The following is a 19,754-nucleotide window of genomic DNA, read 5'->3' on the forward strand; positions in this document are numbered from 1 at the left end:
TTTATAAAATAGGTAAAATGTATGATAACCATAGTACAAAGACTGGGAGGGGAGAAAAGGAAGTAAGACTCTTAAACTACATGTGAAGCAGTATGTCACTCTGTCACCTTGATGAGTTAAAGTGCATACTACAAACCTTAAAGCAACCACCAGAATAGCAAAACAAAGGGCTATACTTAATAAGTCAACAAAGGAGATAAAAGGAATCATAAAAATTTTCAGTCTGAAAGAAGGCAGGTAAGAAAAAGGAAAAAAAGCAACAACCCCAGATTGGACAAATAAACAGCAAGATAACGGATTTAAACCTAACCATATCAATAGCAATATTAAGTGTAAATGGTCTAAACATCCCAGTTAAAAAGTAGAAATGATCAAATTGGATTAAAAAAAAATCAAGACTCACCTATATACTGCTTACAAGAAATACACACTTAATATAAAGCCATAAACAGATTAAAAATGAAAGGATGAAAAATTATTTACACCAAGCTAACACTAATTAAAAGAAAGCTGGAGTGGCTATATTAACAACAGAGAAAGCAGATTTCAAAACACAGAATGTCACCAGATAAAGAATAATAAAGAAATAATAAAGAAAATCATTTCATAAAGATAAAGGAGTCAGTTCATAAAGAGAACTTAGTAATTCTAAATGGTTATGCACTTAACAGAGCTTCAAAATACACGAAGTAAAACCGAATATATAACTGCAAGGGAAAACAGAGAAACCACAATTCTAGCCAGAGATTTCAATATTCCTCTCTCAATAATTGATAGAACAAATAAATAGAAAATCAGTACAGATACAGAAGATCTGAATCACACCATCAACCAACTTGACCTAACTGACATTTACAGAACACTGTGCCCAGCAATGGGATATGCATTCTTCTCAAATACACAGAATTTACCAAGAGCGAGCATAATCTGGGACAACACAATCAACAGGATTTAAGTCATACAATGTATGGTATTTGACCACACTAGAACTAAATTAAGGTATCAATAACAGAAAGACTTCTGGAAAATCTCTAAATATTTAAAAACCGATACATTTCAAAATAACATAATAACAAAGAAAAATTAAAAGGGAAATTAGAAAGTATTTTGAATGGAAAAAAACTTAAAACATAACATTAAAATTTGCTAGATACTGTTAAAGCAGTGCTTAGGGGTAAATTTTGTAACACTAAATCCCTCTAATTTTAGGAAAGAAGAAAGGTTTCAAATTAACGCCGATTGCTGACATTTACTCAAAGAAACAAGAACATATTAAACCAAAAGTAAACAGAAAAAAAGAAAATATTAAAGGTCAAAGCATAAACCAATAGTATGGAAAATATAAAAAGACAAAAATCAACGAAACCAAAAGCCAGTTCTTTGCAAAGGCCCATAAAATTGATAAACCTCTAGTCAGACTGATAAGAAAAAAAGAGACACAAACCACCAGTAACAGGTATGAGAGAGGTGACATCACCAAAGTTTCTATAGACACTAGAAGGATAATAAGGGAAACTATATTATTTTATCCACTCTGATAATTTCTGCCTTTTAATTGGAATATGTATTCTATTTACTTTGATATCAGGCCAATAAATTCAACTTAAATGACATGGTCAAATTTCTTGCAACACATAATTTACTAAAGCTCACTCAAGAAGAGATTGCCTGAATGACACTGTATGTATCTGTTACAGGAATTATGTTTGTAGTTTAAAACCTTCCCATTAAAAAAAAAAAGTGTGTGTGTACGTATCAGGCCCAGATAGTTTCACTGGTAAAAACTACTAAACATTTAAGAAAGAAGTAATGGTAAGGTAAATAAATGGGCAATTATAAAAAAAAACTAGTATTACTTTAACAATGGTTTATAACTCCATTTTTTTGTTTTGTTTTGTTTTCTACATGATTTAATTTAAGAGACAGAAGATAACAAGCATTGGCAAGGATGTGAAGAAACTGGAGCCCCTGTGCAGCTGCTACGGAAAACAATGTGGCAGTTCCTCAAAAGTTAAAGATAGAGTTACCATCCAAGAACCTCACTTTTGGGTGTATACCCAAAAGAACTGAAAGCACGGTCTGGAAAAGAAGTCTGTACACATATCTTCATAGCAGCACTTTTCACACCAGCCAAAACGTGGAAGCAACCCAAGTGTTCATTGATGAAGGGATAAGCAAAAATGTGGCATATACATGGAAGAGGATTATTATTCAACCATAAAAGGGAAGGAAATTCTGACACATACTACAACATGAATGAACCTTGAGGATATTATGCCAAGTGAAATGAGTCAGCCACAAAAAGACAAATACTGTGTGATTCCATTTAGATGTTTGGAGTAGTCAAAATCGTACAAACAGAAAGCAGAACGGTTGTTGTCATGAGCCCCGGAGAATAGGCAGTTATTATTTAATGGGTACAGTTTCAGTTTTACGAGTTGAAAACAGTTAAGGAGATGGATGGTGGTGATGTTTATACAACTATGAGTGTATTTAATACCACTAAACTGTACAGTCAAAAATGGTTAAGATGGTACATTTTATGTGTCTTCCCACAATAAAAAAAAAAAGAGATAATCACTGTTAAATAATGTTATGTATTTGATTCAACTCAACAAATACTTATTTTGGGCCAACTAAAAGTTAGGCACCAGGGATAAAACAAAGAATAGAACAAATACGGTCCGTACCTTCACGGAGTTTACTCCGGATCTGGCAATAAATATAAAAATAATTCTAAAAACTACTAGCGCGGTGAGTACTATCAAAGGAGTATAGACTATATGCTTTACACTTTTTTTAGAAACAAAAGCTTACCAGAGGTGTAGCTCATGTGGTAGAGCGCATGCTTAGCATGCATGAGGTCCTGGGTTCAATCACCAGTACCTCCTCTAAAAATAAATAAACCTGATTACCTCCCTCATCCCCTGACAAAATAAAATAATATGATGATAAAAACAAAAGCGTGCATATGAATAATCTTGTAAAAACACATTTCTCATTCACATCATTTCTAGGTATTTGTTATTTTTAATCTATTTTAAGTGGTATTGAAAGTGTAAATTTTCTATTACATTCTCCAATTTTTCTCCCTTTCCTCATCTGAGCTTGTGATATTGTGATATAAGAAATACATGTATCTTGGTCTTCATCCATGGTTCCTGGCACACAGCTCCTAAAACTCTTGTTTCCTAAGTGATAGAAGAAATAAGGGTATCTTTTCTTATTCATAACAAGCCCACTGCAACCACACCTATGCCCATGTTAATGAGATGAATTCTGGAAAGCCCCTAAGGAGGAAGATGGTTGCCAGAGGAACCAACCACAGGATTAGAGAGCTTTCAACTTCCTTCCTCCACCTCTGGGGAAGGGAGAAGGCTGGAGGGCAAACTAATCAACAACAGCCAGTGATTTAATCAATTTAATCACTCGCACCAGAGTAAGGGCAACTCCATAAAATCCCCAAAGGGCAGGGTTTGGGGAAGACGGCGTGCCCCGAGGGCACGGAAGCCTTGCACCCCTTTCCTCACACCTGGCCCTAGGTTTGCCCTTCTGTCTCCTGCTTCTGATTTACAGCCTTTGTAATACACTGGTAATCTAGTAAGTAAACTTTCTCTGAGTTCTGTGAGCTGTTCTAGCAAATTAATCTTATCAAACCTGAGAGAGGTGTAGGAACCTCCAGTTTATAGGCAGTTCATCAGAAGCACGGTAACAATCTGGACTTCTGACTGGCACCTGACTAGGGGGGTAAGGGTGAGGGGTGGAGGCAGTCTCGTGGGACTGGGGGATCTGTCGCTAACTCCAGGTAGCTAGCGTCAAAACCAAACTGAATTGTAGGAGACCCAGCTAGTGTCCCAGAGTTTAAGAACTGCCTATCATGGGGTGTTAAAAAATCCATACATCTGGTCACAGAAGAGCCAAAAGTATGACTGTTGTGTGTAGAGAAAAACAGGAGAGGTTTTTCCTTTACAGAGTCTTACTACCATTTCTTCAGTATTTAAAAAAAAACAACCTGAAAGAATAACCTAATTCCTAGACCCCTGAAAACACGTTTTAGTAAGATAAACAAATCAAATTATATCCAAAAGGTAGAATTCCAAATCTATAAAGAGGTACTCAATTGAGTGCTACAACATATAAAAACCATTTTACCTTCGTTATAGGGCACTGGATTGCCAATCTTTACTCCAACTGCTTCAGCTGATTTCAAAACTTCTAACTCCATCAAAATAACCACTCTCCTACAAAGGCAGAGAAACAGAAACACGTTAGGAAAAATAAATTCAGAAGCCCTTCAAATGACAAGCTACTTAAAAAGCTTTCCCCCAATAATCACTGTGATAAAACTATTTCCCTTTGTCAACTGTTTTTCATTACTGAATAACTTGAGAAATATATGATATCCATTCCTACATAAGCATTTCCCTTAATCTTTCACTGCATCATTATCAAGGCTTTTTATGATTGCAGGGTTTTCATTTCCTATCCAGCTCCTTAATTAGAATGCAGTGTCCTTACTACATACCATATCTTCAAGGAGCAAAAAGACATGATAAGAATTTAGATTATTAAACATAAGAGTATGTGGCACAAGAGATGATCTGTTTGCAGGAACATATATTTATCTAAACAATTACCCTTTCCCAATGAAAATCAATATGACTGTAGATTCTTTTTTTTTTATGTGATTACTATAATCTAAGAACTTCAGTACTTTCCACTTTTAATTCTGATTAAAACCTTTCAGTAACTTTCCAAGGATCTTCGGTCAAAATTTAAGAATCTTTCTTTTCACATGGCCTCCAAGCTCTGCGTGATCTGGCCTCGCTAACCTTCCCAGCTCAGCTCGCGCCACCTCCCCGTGGTGCTCTGCTCCCAGCCATCTGTTTCCTTTCTGGTCCTGGTGTATGTTATGCTCTCTCCTGCCACAAGGCCTTTCAACATGCAGCTCTCTGACTGTGACGGTCTCCCATTTCAAACATCTCATCTTCAAGAGACATGTCCTTACTCTTTGGTTTAGATTAGTTTTCTGTTGTACTCTGTTTTATAGCCATCATTTCTTTCCTTCAGATCACCTCTTTTGGGTTTAATTAATACGTATTAACATATAACTATTAATATTTAGGTTGATTATATGTCTTTTGGTTACTTATTCATATGTATTATACATTTAGTTATATATTCATTATGTTATCTATTTTTCCTACTAGACTGCACTTTCAGTGACAGCAAGAATCCTCCAGTGTTTAACACAGCAACTGGTCCACAGTTATTGCTCGATACACACTTGAACACAAATGTCACCATCATTTTTGAATCTTAAAGAGACCTGCAATATGAAGAAGGAATTTGGGGGGAACATACCTGGAGGCAGGGAGAACCACAGAACAACTGATGGGGGCCTGAATTAGCAAGTGCCACTTGAGATTAAAAGAAGCAGATGGTCTGGAGCAATACTTAAGCAATAACAAATCCAACCTCATCATCATGTATTCTTTAAATGGTCTGAGTGCTGCATTTTGGATTTTTACATACAATTGATCAGTTTGTGCCACCTTTATCAGGTTTTCATATCAAGGTTATATTACTTCAACAAAATAAGCTTGAAACTATCTGTTCCTGAATATTATATAGATTCCCTATAAAAACTCTCTGATATTTAGCGATATTTAACTACGTTCCAAAATTACCCAAATTACTCAAGAAAATAGAAAAATGGAAGGCTTATTAATCATTTAGCATTACCCTAATACCAAAACCTAAGAAAAAACACACTCAAGATACTAAAACTAATTTTATTTTGTAATATACATACATTCTAAATAAAATATTAGCAAGATGAATCCAGCAGCACATCAAAAGAATACACCAATACCAACTTGCAGAAAACACAGATGACAAGGACACATTGCACTTTTATAAAGATACAATCAGCAAAATCCAGACTGTGGGAAACTGTGTATGAGGATAAAGGACAAATGACCTGGTTTCTTCAACAAATAAACAGTAAGGGAGGAAAAAAGATACGGAGGAGGAAACTAGATTCATAGAGACTTAAAAGAACTATCAACCTACTGCAGTTCAAACTTCATTTTAGATTCTGATATAGATAAATTATTCACACTTACACACACACACACACATACACACAAATAGTTGGAAACTGAACAGTGACAGGATATTTAGTATTTTAGGTGTAAAAATGGAATAAAAAAAGAATTACTATCTTTTAAAGATATATACTAGAATATTTTTGGATGAAATAACATCTGAGATTTGCTTCAAAATTATAAAGGAAGGTAGATGTGGAACAGATATCGATGAAACACTGGATATCGGGTGATAATGTGAAGCTGAATGTGAGACATAAGGGAACTGACATGCCATATTCTTGAATGGAAAAACTTAGTATCAAATACTACATAGATATACAGCAATTTTTTACATTCCAACAAGACTTGTTTTTTTGAACTTGAAAGAATAAACATGGAATAATAATACTAATAAACATGGAAGAATAAACATAGAAGAATTGCCAAGAAAACTTGGGGGAAAAAGTAAAGGAAGATATCACTGGTAAATTACTAAAATACACATGATACTTTAACTGAAAACACTATGGCAGATGGAATTATGTGTGTTGGTGAGGATGTGGAGAAATAACATCAGGCTCTGACAACCCATTCTGGCCACAGCCACTCTCTCCCTACGCGTGTTCTTCTTACCAACTCCTGCTCCAGCAACTGTGCCAGCCCACAAAGACACCCTCCTCACCTGTTTGGGCTCTGCCATCTGATTCCAGGCCCTACCACCACCTGCCTCTCCGCTACAGACATCCACTTTGCTTGGCCCCACCTAATGGCTTTTGGACTGAATTATTCAGGAAGAGAGAAAAAACAGTGTTTATCATTCCACTAACAAAATGATTTCTAACTATTCCCCACTGATAAACATACACCATGAGAAGTCTGGAATGATGCTCACTAAATAATAATAGAGCTATTTCTAGGTTGTATGAATTCCAAATAACCTTTTCTTCTTTGTACCTCTTTTTGGATTGCTCTAATTGATTATAATATGCATCATTTTGATTAAAATAATCATATTCTCTAAAAAAAACTGAATACACATACAAAGATAGAACTACAGATATATTCAGAGAAACTGGTGACAATTTTTAAATACTGAAATGCTGTATACAATCTAAATGTTAACTAAATTATAGTAAATTCATACAAAAGAATACTAAGTAATATGTAACAGAGGTATACCTAGGGACATGTAAAAATGATCACTATAAAGTTGAAAATGGATATTATAAAACTGTATTTATCATGAAAGGTTTTTTTTTTAAGAAAATATACATTCATAAGTATTCACCTTCACAGGGAAAACCTGGAAGGATTTACAACAAAATGTTAAGTTATATCTAGGCAGTGGGATTACAATTATTTTTCTTTTTGTTTATGTGAGTTTCATAATTTACATACATATATGTATAACTTGCATGATAAAATTGTTTTATAAAACATACTGACAAGAATACAAAATTCTATCAGGGTGAAAACACTACTACATGATATAAAGAAGTAAGTGTTAATCCAGAATTCTATACCCAGTAAAACTAGTTTAACAGAGAGCCAAATACAGACATTTTTAGATGACAGAGATTTCTACCATTCACAAACCTTCCCCATAAGAGCTGCTAAAACATATTCTTCAGGAAAATGGAAAATGAACTAAAAAAGGAATGTGATGAAACAGCCAAAGGTAAGCTAATAAACTATGAGTAAATCTAAATAAGCACTGACTATGTAAGCTAATATACTAATTGGAGGGAATAAAATCAAAGTTGAACTAAAATACTGAGCATAGATCATTTTAAGGCCCTTGTTTTTGGGGAGGATGGTAAAAATACTAACCTCTTTTAGAATTTCTGTTAATTCAAATATGGATTTTTTTTAATATGACAGTAACCACAAAGAAAACACAAATGGACTATACAACTTCCAAACCAGCATAGGAAAAAAAGAAAATTAAGGAAGTATAATCAATCCAAGGGCAGAAAAGAGGAAAAAAGTAAAGCAAGATCACGGTTAAGATCAGAAAATTTAGGGGGAAGAAAAGCAGTAACAAATGAAGCAGAATAATCTCACCGATTAAATCTCAAATTGAATTCTAAAACTATATGCTGTTCATAAAAGACATCCAAGATTAATAACAGAAAGGTTAAAAGTTAAAAGGACACAATAAACAAATATAAATCAAAAAGTTAATATACAGATAATAATGTAACACACACTGATATACCCTTATTAAGACAGGAATGCTTGTCACATTTGCTATTCATGTGTTTTGGTTGTGTTGTGTAATTGGACATAAAAAACTTGAGAAAAAAGTGGAATGTAAAGCCTCTCCCCAATAAAAAATGTATTTCAGCAATTCAGCAATGGTTGCCCAGGCGTGAATAACAGTTTTGGTCACCATTGTATCTCCAGCATGTAGCATCTTTTAGGTACTCAGCAAACTCTATATAGGCTGAAAAAAGTATTTACCATGAAAGATTCAAGGCTGTAAAAAAAGGCGCAGTGTTACATAGTTAATGCCATCTTTTTTTGCTCTAATCAGTGACCCCTTTTCATTAAAAGATATGTTAAGAGAGAATCCTGAAGACAGTGCTGCTGAAGAGATCAAAAACAAGAGTTCTGTATTCAGCTATAATCTCCTGCTCTGAAATTTCCAGTTTGTTTCCATATTTCTCTCCTTTTGGCGCCATGTTTTAGTCGCCTGTGTTCAGAACTCAACAGCTGTAAACTCTTAGCTGAAAAGCTCATCATTGCTTTCTTGATTCCTAATTGAAAGTTGGCATCCAATGAACATCTCTGTTCAAAAATTAGTCTCCATTTTACAACACAATACAACAGAAAAAAACATGCCACATACCTTCCATCTTTCAGAGTGTTTACAATAAATCGGTTAATCTGGCAAATACAGTTGCTAGACAATTGTTCTTCTTCAACAAGATGGTTCAACTGTGTTGCCAACATGAAAGCTGAAAAGCACAGAGATTACTTTAGTCTCCAAAACATTTCAGTCATGACAATCTGCAAGCTGATCACACCTGTACCAGCAAAGAAAAATAATGCCTTAAATATATGTTCCTGAAATTGAAACTACTCAGACTCTACATAGTGAAAAACAGTATTAATGTGCTGTGCATGAAACATCTGCTGCTACTCTGAAATTAAGTATTTCTTAAAGTGCCCCAAATCATCTTTTCCATCACTCAGCTTTCATGACAAGACTGAAAAATCTTTTCTAGGTCCTTCACCTTGTGACTAGATAGCAAGCATACATTCTGCAAAGTCTCTCCTTTCTCCCTGCAAAGCTTCCAACACAGAAATAAAACCCACAAAAGCCAAGTATAGGACAGCTAACCCTTCATATTCACTAAATGTCAATATCATCCTGAGGGAAATTAGTCAAAGAAAACACAGGGCACCAGTTAGAGAAAATTAATTAAGCCATGTGGCAGCTTTCCACTAGGCCCAGTCTATTGTTAGAATGCTCTATGCCAGCTGCAATTCTGTCTGAATGAAGGCACAGCCAAGCAAATGCAGACATCTGGAATGCTCCAATTACTGCAATCAAAGTGCTGGGTGCACTTTCGTTATTTAAATACAAATTCCTAGATTTATACATCGTACATACAGGATAGAGTATTCAATCCATCACTCATAAGCAGTCGATAACGGGGTGGACTATTCCCTGTAGTAATGGGACGGATGTTCTAGGAGAGAGAAAACAATTCATTAGTCAGGTTGTCCACCCAGTCCCCAGGGATAAGGAAACCTAAGCGGCAGGAGAGTAGATTTGCCGTTAGTTCAACACAAATTGAACTGCTTACCCATTCTCTTGACACCTAAATCTAAGTAAAGAAAATTGGATTTGATAATTCTCACACCAACCTCTCTCCATTAACATTATTCAACACAACATAGATGAGAATAAAGTAAGTTGCCAATACTCTTGTGTTCTCTCTCCCCTAACTCAAATTTGATTGAAAATCAATTTAAAAAATACAAGGCACCTAATATATGTGAGGTACTGTGAAGGAAACATGCTAAAAATGTAAAATGGAAAAAAAAAAATCCTTGCCCTAAAGAGGCTTACAATTGGGGTGGAGATGGAGGCAGAGTCATAGCAGAGGTGTGCACATAATGATGTGGGGGCAGAGCCAAGACATCTATCCCAACTTGAAGGGAATCAGAAGCAGCTTTCTGAAGGAAATGAAATACCAAAACAGAGCCCTAAGATGACTGGCAGTGAGTTGCGGAGTAACAGGGAGACAGACCATCAGGCCTATTGACGCAGAATCTACAAGTATGATCTAGGATTCTGCTTCTATTGATTTTTTTAAGTTCTCATTAAAATTTGTGACCTCCTTAAATGAATGATAGGATAAATGAAGAATTTTATGCAGACAAGTTCATTTCAGGTAGATCTCTCCGGAGGCCGTATGTAAGGCGGATTTGAGCAACACAAACCCCAGGGCAGAAAGGCAACCAAGGAGGCAGCAGTAATGATGTGCAACACTAAGCATCCATCAACCGCGGAAAGAACAGAGAGGCAAAGCCTCACATCTGTACCTCCAAAGGTCAAACTCTGGCTAACATAATACGAAAAAAAACCTGGTTCCTCTCTCAGAGGTGCAACACGGCCTGGACGATTTTCATAATCATGGAGAGAACTTCCTAGTGTGGACACATCAGTACGTCCTCCAGCAAAAGTAACTATAATTATGTGGAAGTTTGAAAAACGTTTGACATAAAAATACATAAGTACTCACAATGACTTGGAGGATGGGTTTTATGGATGTATCTCCCTGTTGCATTATGGCCTGAGAAAGTAAAAACAGATTCTTATGAGAGATGTACTCAAATCATGATGAAAACTTGACATAATTTTAGTTTGGTATCTGGACTAACCCACAGACAACATTATTAAAGTGCTTTTTTGGAGTTTATCATCTGAAAATCTACTTTAAGTTTTGTCACTCTGGACAAATCATAAAATCATAAAAGTGGGATACGTGCCTACTGATAAGGATATATTTAACGATGCCTAAAATACTAGCAACACGTATGTTCTTATTGTTCATAATAGCTCATTTATTTCCCTGTAGTGCCCATTTGTAGGGAATTAGACAAATAAGTATGGTAAACCCTTTTTTTTTTAACATTTTTTATTGATTTATAATCATTTTACAATGTTGTGTCAAATTCCAGTGTTCAGCACAATCCTTCAGTCATTCATGGACATATACACATTCATTGTCACATTTTTTTCTCTGTGATTTATCATAACATTTTGTGTATATTTCCCTGTGCTATACAGTGTAATCTTGTTTATCTATTCTACAATTTTGAAATCCCAGTCTATCCCTTCCCACCCTCTACCCCCCTGGTAACCACAAGTCTGTATTCTCTGTCCATGAGTCTTTAGATTCCTCATATGAGCGATCTCATATGGTATTTTTCTTTCTCTTTCTGGCTTACTTCACTTAGAATGACATTCTCTAGGAGCATCCATGTTGCTGCAAAGTATGGTAAACCCTTAAAATAGTATTATGCAGCCTTAAAAGATGTTTATGAAACACTGGTTGCCTCTTTTGAGAGGAACTGGGTGATAGAGGACATGTGGGAGACAGACCATGCACTGCAACCTCTTTTATACTTTTTGAACTTTAAATCATATGACTCTATTAGCAATCATAAAACTAATTTCTTAAAAAATCCTTATCAATCAGACTTTTAGTTTATTTTCAAAACACCATCATTTAAAGGTAGCCATCAGAAAAACTAACTAGCTAAAACTAGTTGTCTCACCTCTGCTTTTGCCCATGCTGAAATGATACCAGACTAGGTCTTCCAACCATAAACTGAAAACTGGACAAAAACATATTAACTGTTCTCAAATATCAGACAACAGGTAGAACAAGATCGTGATCCCTGAAAGAAAAACAAATGAGTGGAGCCCTACAATCACCCTGGTTTTCTGCCCAGAGTCACTTTTGGACTACAGTGCAGGAAAGGGAACCCAAGAAGAACGTGGCAGCCCTGCTGAGCACAGATCAGAGTTTGGGGGGTGAGTTAGCTGGACTTGATGGACGCAGAGCACCCGACAGGAGGGAGCTACACAGAGGAAGAGCTTCAGTAACCTATGCAGGGTTTCCTTGAGTCTTGGCTGAATTCTGAGTTGTGCATACACAAAATGAGACTCTGCAGGCCCAGCAGAGATTAAGAATTAGAAAGCTATAAGCTGAAAATTACTGGAGCTCACACAGGCTAGAATACATCTGAGTTCCAGTTGGCCAGAGTGGTGAGAACTCAATAAACACCTGAGATCCCAGAAAGGCCATGCTTTAGAAAAAGGGCTAAAGTAGCCCCAAAGTAAAAGCTTCTCTAGACCCTCAACAGTCTCACAGGGGATCAGGGGATCAGCGGATCTGCAAGTAAGTTAACAGTCTGGCAGAACAACTCAAGTCTTTATATACACAATCTAGACATTGAATAATGTAATATTCATAATGTCCAGTATCTAGTCAAAAATTACTAGACAATACTTGAAGGTAGACCTAAGTTAAAGTTGTATGCTACAACCCTGAAGCTGTTCTCAAATTGCAACCTGGGGACCCAAGACCTTTTCTGAAGGTACATGAATTCAAAATTATTTTCATCATAATAAACAAGATTTTGTCCTTCTCACTCTCATTCATTCAATACAATGAAAAATTGGCTGAAGGACCAATCAAACTTTATACTGTTACCACTGATGATTGTCTACTGGATGAAAAATCAGGAAAAGAAATCACTGCAGTGTCACTTTCTGATTACACAGCAACTTGTTGAATTAAAGAGCAACATACATCATGAAGACTGAGTTAATATCTCTTCTGCAGAATTCTACTTTTGCCTTAAGAATGGATGAATCTAAAGATGTGGCTGGACTTGCTGCTTTGCTTGTGTTCATCTGGTGTCAGCACCAACTCATTATCTAGTAAGATCTTCTTTCATTTGAATGCTTGACAACAAACAGATTATATTGAAATGTTCAAAGTGTTGAGTTACTTCCGAAACTCATGGTTTATTCTGGAACAGCTGTGTTGACATTTGCACTGATGGTGCAAAGCAGCGGTGGGTAAAACTAGTGGTGTCTTAGTAATTACTGTACTAGTAGTCACTGTATTGTTCACTGCCTTGAACGGGGAGAGGGGAGGGTCACCAAAAAAATGAATCTTGATGAAGAAGTAAAATTATTCATTACAGAAAGTCTCCATCCAGGAGCACAATAAAAAAAAATTCCACGTAACAATACAGAAAGTATGCAAAAAGTACTTCTTCCACAAACTGAAGCCTGGCTGTCGCCCAAAGGAAAAGCAACTGTTCAAGCTGCAAGTTGAACTGGCCACATTTTTTCACGGAACATCATTTTCACTCGAAAGGGCAAGTGACAAACTGTGGTTATCCAGACATGGAAATTTAGTAGATATCTTCTCAAAAATAAACTATATTTGTGGCCAGCGATAAAAAAAGTTTTCTAATGAAATTTAGGACTTTTGAAAACTTGTATTCACCAACAAGGAACTTCACAGCTTCCCAATTCTTACAGACTCTTCTGATTAAATCAGTAATGATATTAATAGGCATGAATTTTTGTTATATAATGAAATACATTAACATTTGGAAAATCTGCATAATGCAATGAACCGGTATTTTCCAAATGACCAATATACAACGTTACAAATAATGCATAGTAAGAGATTGATTCAAAATGCAAGACAGACCAATTCTACATTCCAACCAACCTTTAAGAAACTACCATTTGTTGAGTTTTGATACAATATTAAAGGAAAACTGTTTTTCTACTTGAAACACTTCTGACACCAAACGTATGAGTTTTCCACATGAAGCAAGTCTCTGGCACAGACTGACTGGGTGTCTTACGAGTCAATTCAATTGACACTAACTACCCAGAGTTAGTGTAGACCCCACAGTTTAAGGGCTCAGTCACATAAGACTATCTAAGGCCCACTTCAGACACCAATCTCAGGTGGTCCCCAGGTTACCCAGATTACCTTCTGAGTTGGCTACAAGTTGTGAGGACTTCCCTGGAGGCCCTCCTGGAACTCAGGGAAACACTTTACTTAATATTACTGGTTTATTATAAGACAACTTAAAAGGATACAAACAAACAATCAGATGAAGAGGCATACAAGGCAAGATCTCGAAGGGTCCCGAGCATAGGAAGGAGATTCTGTTCCTGGAGTTTGGGGTGTGCCACTCTCCTGGCATATAGATGTGCTCACCAACCTGGAAGCTCTCTGAACTTTGCTATTTAGGGATTATTCTGAAGGCCCGATTACGTGGGCACAATTGATTAAATCACTGACCACAGGTGGCTGGCTCAATCTCCACCCTTTCTCCCACAGGGTGAGAGGTAGAGCAGAAAGTTCCAACCCTTTAATCACACGGTTGGTTCCCCTGGCAATTAATTCCCATCCTGAAGCTTTCTTGGGGGTTCATCAAGAGTCACCTTATTAAGGTAAATAAACTCAGGTATGGCTGAAAGGGGCTTACTGTAACAAAGAAAACTCCTCCCACCCTATCACTAAGGAAATTCCAAGGGTTTTAGGCGTTCTGTGCCAGCAAAGGGACAAAAACCAAAAATACATTTTTTATTATATTACAGTATCACAAGGATCAAAAAAGAAGTCTGCAAAGGCTACTAAAATACTCCTCCTCTTCCCAACTACATATGTGAGGCCAGATTTCCTCCCTATAGTTCAACCAAAAAAACCATGTTATCAATACTGAATGCAGAATCTGACAAGAAAATCTAGCTGTCCTGTCTTCTAGTATGCCAGATACTAGAGCAATATGCAAAAATGTAAAACAATGTCATTTTTTCTATTTGTTTTGAAATATACAACTGTTTTTCATAAAACATTGTGTTAACAGATGAGTTTACTGTTATTTTAAATGAATAGATATTTTTAAAATGTCTCAGTTATAACTTCAAATACTGTAAGGTAGATATAATCCACAGAAACAAAAGCTTTTGGAGGAGGCTCAATGATTTTTTCTGAGTGTAAAGGTATTCAAAACATTTGAGAACCACTGTGTTTTGGACTAAAACATTTGTGTCCTGTCCCCCACCTCCCATTTCACATGTTGACACTGTAACCCTCAAAGTTGATGGTATCAGGAGGAGGGGCCTTTGGAGGCAATTAGTTTTATATGAGGTCAGGAGGACAGAGCCACCATAATGAGATTACTATCCTCATAAAAAGAGGAAGAGACACCAGAATTCACAGCAAAGAGGTCATGTAAGCACACAGTGAGATGGCAGCTGCAAGCTAGGAAGACATTCCTCACTCAGAACTGAGTCTGCTGACACCTTGATTTTGGATTATCTAGCCTCTAGAACTGTGACAAATGAATCTGTTTACACCACCTAGTCTATGGTATTCTGTTATAGCAGTCCAAGCCAGGATGCACTGCCCTAAAACAATCATTAAAAATGTAAAGCAAAGAGTAGAGCTAATAAGCCAACAGGGGAAATAAATTTGAATAAAAAAAAATCAAATAACCCAAAAGTCAGGAAAAGTCAAAAGAAAAAAAGAGACAGACAGACAGACAGACAGACAACAGCAAAGAAAAGATGGGGCAAATAAAAACCAAGCAGCAAAATGACAAACTTAAACCCAAACATGTAATTGTATTAAGTGTAAATGGTCCAAGCATTCCAATTAAATGGAAGAAATTGTCATAATGAATAAGACCCAACTAGTTGCTGTCTACAAGAAATGCACTTTATATATAAAAATACAGGTTAAAAATAAAATATTGGGAAAAGATGTATCATTAATAGCAGGCAAAGCAGACTTCAGGACAAGGAACATTACCCAGGATGAAAAAGATCATTTCGTAATAATAATGGGGCTGATTCCTGAAGAAGACACAATGATAAATGTGTTCACCTAACAGAGTTTCAAACTACATGAAGGAAAAACTGACAGAATGAAAAGGAGAAACAGACAAATCCACCATTATAATCGGTGGTTTCAACATTCTCTCAGTAACTGATAGGGCAAATAGACCAAGAAATACAGAAGTAATAATACGGGAAACTTAAACTATCAACAAACTTGACCTAATTAGATCATCTAACAAGTACAGAATACACATTCTTTGAAGTGCCTCTGGAATTTTTTCATCAAGATAGCCCACATACTGGGCAATGAAACAAATCTCAATAAAAAAAAGTTGAATTCACAGATAGCACATTATCTAATCACATTGGAATTAAACCAGAAATCAATAAAAATGTGATCTCTAGAAAACCTCCAAATACGTGAAAGTTAAACAACAAATTTCTAAATAACCCATCTGTTGAAGAAATTACAAGGGAAATTAGAAAGTTATTAACAGAATGAAATCTATCTAAATTTGTGAGATGTAGCTAGAGCAATGCTTAGAGGGAAAAACACAGCTTTACATGCTCTTATTGGAGAAGAAAAAAGGCCCAGAATCAATTATCTAAGCTTCCACTATATGAAACCAGAAAAAAAATAAATTAAACCCAAGTCCATACAAGAAAACAATAATAAAAGAGCAAAAAATCAATGGAATAGAAAATGGATAAGCATTAGGAAAAACAGAATTGAGCCAAAGACTTGTTCTTTGAAAAGATCAATAGCTAGTATGGTCAAGAAAAAGAAAACGTATATTCTCAGTACCAGGAGTAAAAAATGCATCACTATAAATCCCATATATAGATATGTAAATATGATAATAAGGGAATATTAGGAACTTCACAAAACAACTTACATTAAATGGAAAAGTCCCTTTAAAAAGCATAAATTATCAAAACTACATACAAATACAGAAAATCTAGATAGTTCTACATTTAAATAAAGAAATTAAATTTTTTTAAGAAATTAAATTTCTAATTTAAAATATTCCAAACGAGAAAACTCTAGGTCCAGATGGCTTTACTGATAATTCTATCTAACATTTAAAAACAAACAAAAACCCAATCTTGCATAAATTATTTCAGGAGAGAAAACACTTTACAACTCATTTTATGATGTAGTTTTATTCTGATAGAAAAAACAAAGTCACTGTAAGAAAGAAAAACTACAGACCTCTTATCACTCACCAACATGGATGTAAAAATCCTCAACAAAGTACTAGTGAATCAAATCTGGCACTATGTAAAATGGATATAATATGTCATGACCATGTGAGGTTTATACCAAGAAGGCAAAGTTTATTCAACATCCGAAAATCTATTAGTGTAATCTGTCACGTTAACAGAATAAAGAAGAAAAACCACAATCATCTCAATAGATGTAGAAAAAACATTTGACAAAATTCAACACTCATTCATTATAAAAAGTTTCAGCAAAATAGGAATAGAAGAGAGGCTTAAACTGATAGCAGGCATCTACCAAACAAATCTAATTACCATCACACTTCATGGCAAGAGACTGATTTCCCCTAAGTTTAGGAACAAGGCAAGGTTATAGCTCTCATCACATCATTTGTCATCAGAGAAATATAAATTAAAATCACAGTGAGAGTCCACAAAACACTCCTTAGAAGAGGCAAACCTAAATGGACTGACAAAATTAAGCGTTGGCGAGGATATGGAACAACTAGACTTCTCATAATCACTTTGGAAACATTTGGCAATATCTTATAAAGTTGAACATTCAGTTACCATATGACCCAGCAACTACACTCCCAGGTATTCATCCCCGAGGAATGAAAATACTTCCACAAGAAGACTTGTACATAAATGTTCATAATATCTTCATTCATAATAGCCAAAAAATGAAAATAATTCAAACGTTCAACAGTAACAGGTAAATAAATAAATAGTGTTTATTTATACATACTACTCGGCAATGAAAAGTTCCAAACTACTGAAACAACATGGATAAATCTGAGAAAATAATTTGCTGAAAGAAGCCAGACATAAAAGGGTACATATTATTTGATTCCATATGAAGTTTTAGAACAGTCAAAACTAACCTACAGTAATAGAAACCAGAACCCAGAGCAGTGGTTGCCTAGGACGGGGGCAGCGGATGGGGAAGGAGCAGATCAGGTGCTGTGGTTATAGGGGGGTATACATTGGTTAAAACTCATCAAACTGATGAATTTTTACTATATGTATTGTAGTTTTTATTATATGTAAATCAAATTGAACTTCAAAAAGGTGTTGTTTTTTTTTAAAGTAGCTGTTTCTAGGGAACACATTCAAGGCAAGAGGCAGGTTAGTAAGCTCATCAAACACCTTTCTGTTTTATTCAATTCTAAAACCACATGCATGTATTACTTTATTATTCTTTTTACTTTATTTGTATCATCATAAATAGAGAATGTAAGAGTTAATCTGGGACATACAGCATGATATGTACCCTTAAGACAGAATTGACTTAAATTTCCCAGATCAACACTGCTAACAAAAATACAAAGCAACAGCGGTGATCATTTTTTAATGTACAGAAATATCGAATCACTGTGTTGTGCACCAGGAACTAACACAGTGCTGTAGGTCAATTATAATTCAAAAACAAACAAACTCATAGAAAAAGAGAACAGATTTGTGGTTACCAGAGGCAGGAGGTGCAGGGAGAGGAACTGGACAAACTTCTACTTATAAGATAAATAAGTACAGGGATGTAACATACCACCTGATTAATATAATTAACAATGTTGTATGTGAAATATAATTAACAATGTTATATATGAAAGTCGTTAAGAGTGTAAATCCTAAGAGCTCTCATCACAAGGAAAAACACTTTTTACTTTGTATCTATATAAGATGATGGATGCTCACTAAACTTACTGTGGTAATCATTTCATGACATAGGTAACTCAAATCTTTATGCTGTACACCTTAAACTTATACAGGGCTGTATGTCAGTTATATCTCAATAAAACTGGAAGGAAGAAAATACAAAGCAACAGAATGTAACAGTCAAGAGCACATATGTTAAAATCCTCACCTCATGGACAAATAATATTTAACTTCTCTGCAATTTAATTTCTTCATCTGTAAGATGATGGTAATGATAAAAAATCTACCTTACAGGGTTACTGTAAGTACGAACTATAATAAAGTATCTGGCACATTGGAAATAGCAAAAATATTAGTTCCCTTCCCCTTTCTCTGTGTTACCTAGCTACTTAACATACAAATGCTATTTATTCTATTTACCACAGTATTTCCAAGCATAATCTCTTATTTTATGTTAGCTCTTGCTCAAAATGCCTCTAGTATTAGTGTTAGTTGTTTATCCCTGGCGCTGTCTTTAAAATTACTCATTTTAGCTGATAAACTTGACAAAGGTTCTCCACACTCCATGACCACAAACACACACAAAGAATGTCTTTGCCATTTACGTATAAAACCTAAGTAATACTTCACCTAACACTGGAAATGTTTCCAAAGTTTTAAAAACTAACTCATCAAATTAAATACCATGATCATTCTTTTTAAATAATGAACAATTCCTAATTTGTCTTAAAGGTGCAAGGTAGCAGCTATAAAGTAAACAAGGACTACAATTTACAATCTCTTCTCAGGGTTAATTATTCCTAATTTATTAAAATATTCACTCAGCTCTGCCAACTGTTCTTCCCTACCCATCTCTGTCTCTTTCTTTCCATTGCCTCATA

General features: G+C 35.4%; 1 protein-coding gene across 4 annotated transcripts in view; it reads right to left on the bottom strand.

Annotated features, from left to right (window-relative positions):
• Positions 1-19,754, bottom strand: part of RPA1 (replication protein A1) — a 48,891-nt gene that overhangs the window by 27,383 nt on the left and 1,754 nt on the right. For 3 of the 4 annotated variants that reach the window (XM_006214447.4, XM_072939045.1, XM_072939044.1), the window contains 4 exons: positions 10,850-10,900; positions 9,712-9,790; positions 8,944-9,052; positions 4,153-4,241 (listed from right to left, as the gene is read on the bottom strand). In XM_006214447.4, coding sequence (XP_006214509.2) covers positions 4,153-4,241; positions 8,944-9,052; positions 9,712-9,790; positions 10,850-10,900 — 328 coding nt within the window. The remainder of the gene's footprint in view (positions 1-4,152; positions 4,242-8,943; positions 9,053-9,711; positions 9,791-10,849; positions 10,901-19,754) is intronic. The other variant, XM_072939046.1, reaches the window with a different exon arrangement.

Source organism: Vicugna pacos, chromosome 16, assembly GCF_048564905.1.
Source record: "Vicugna pacos chromosome 16, VicPac4, whole genome shotgun sequence".
NCBI classification, from domain to species: domain Eukaryota; kingdom Metazoa; phylum Chordata; class Mammalia; order Artiodactyla; family Camelidae; genus Vicugna; species Vicugna pacos.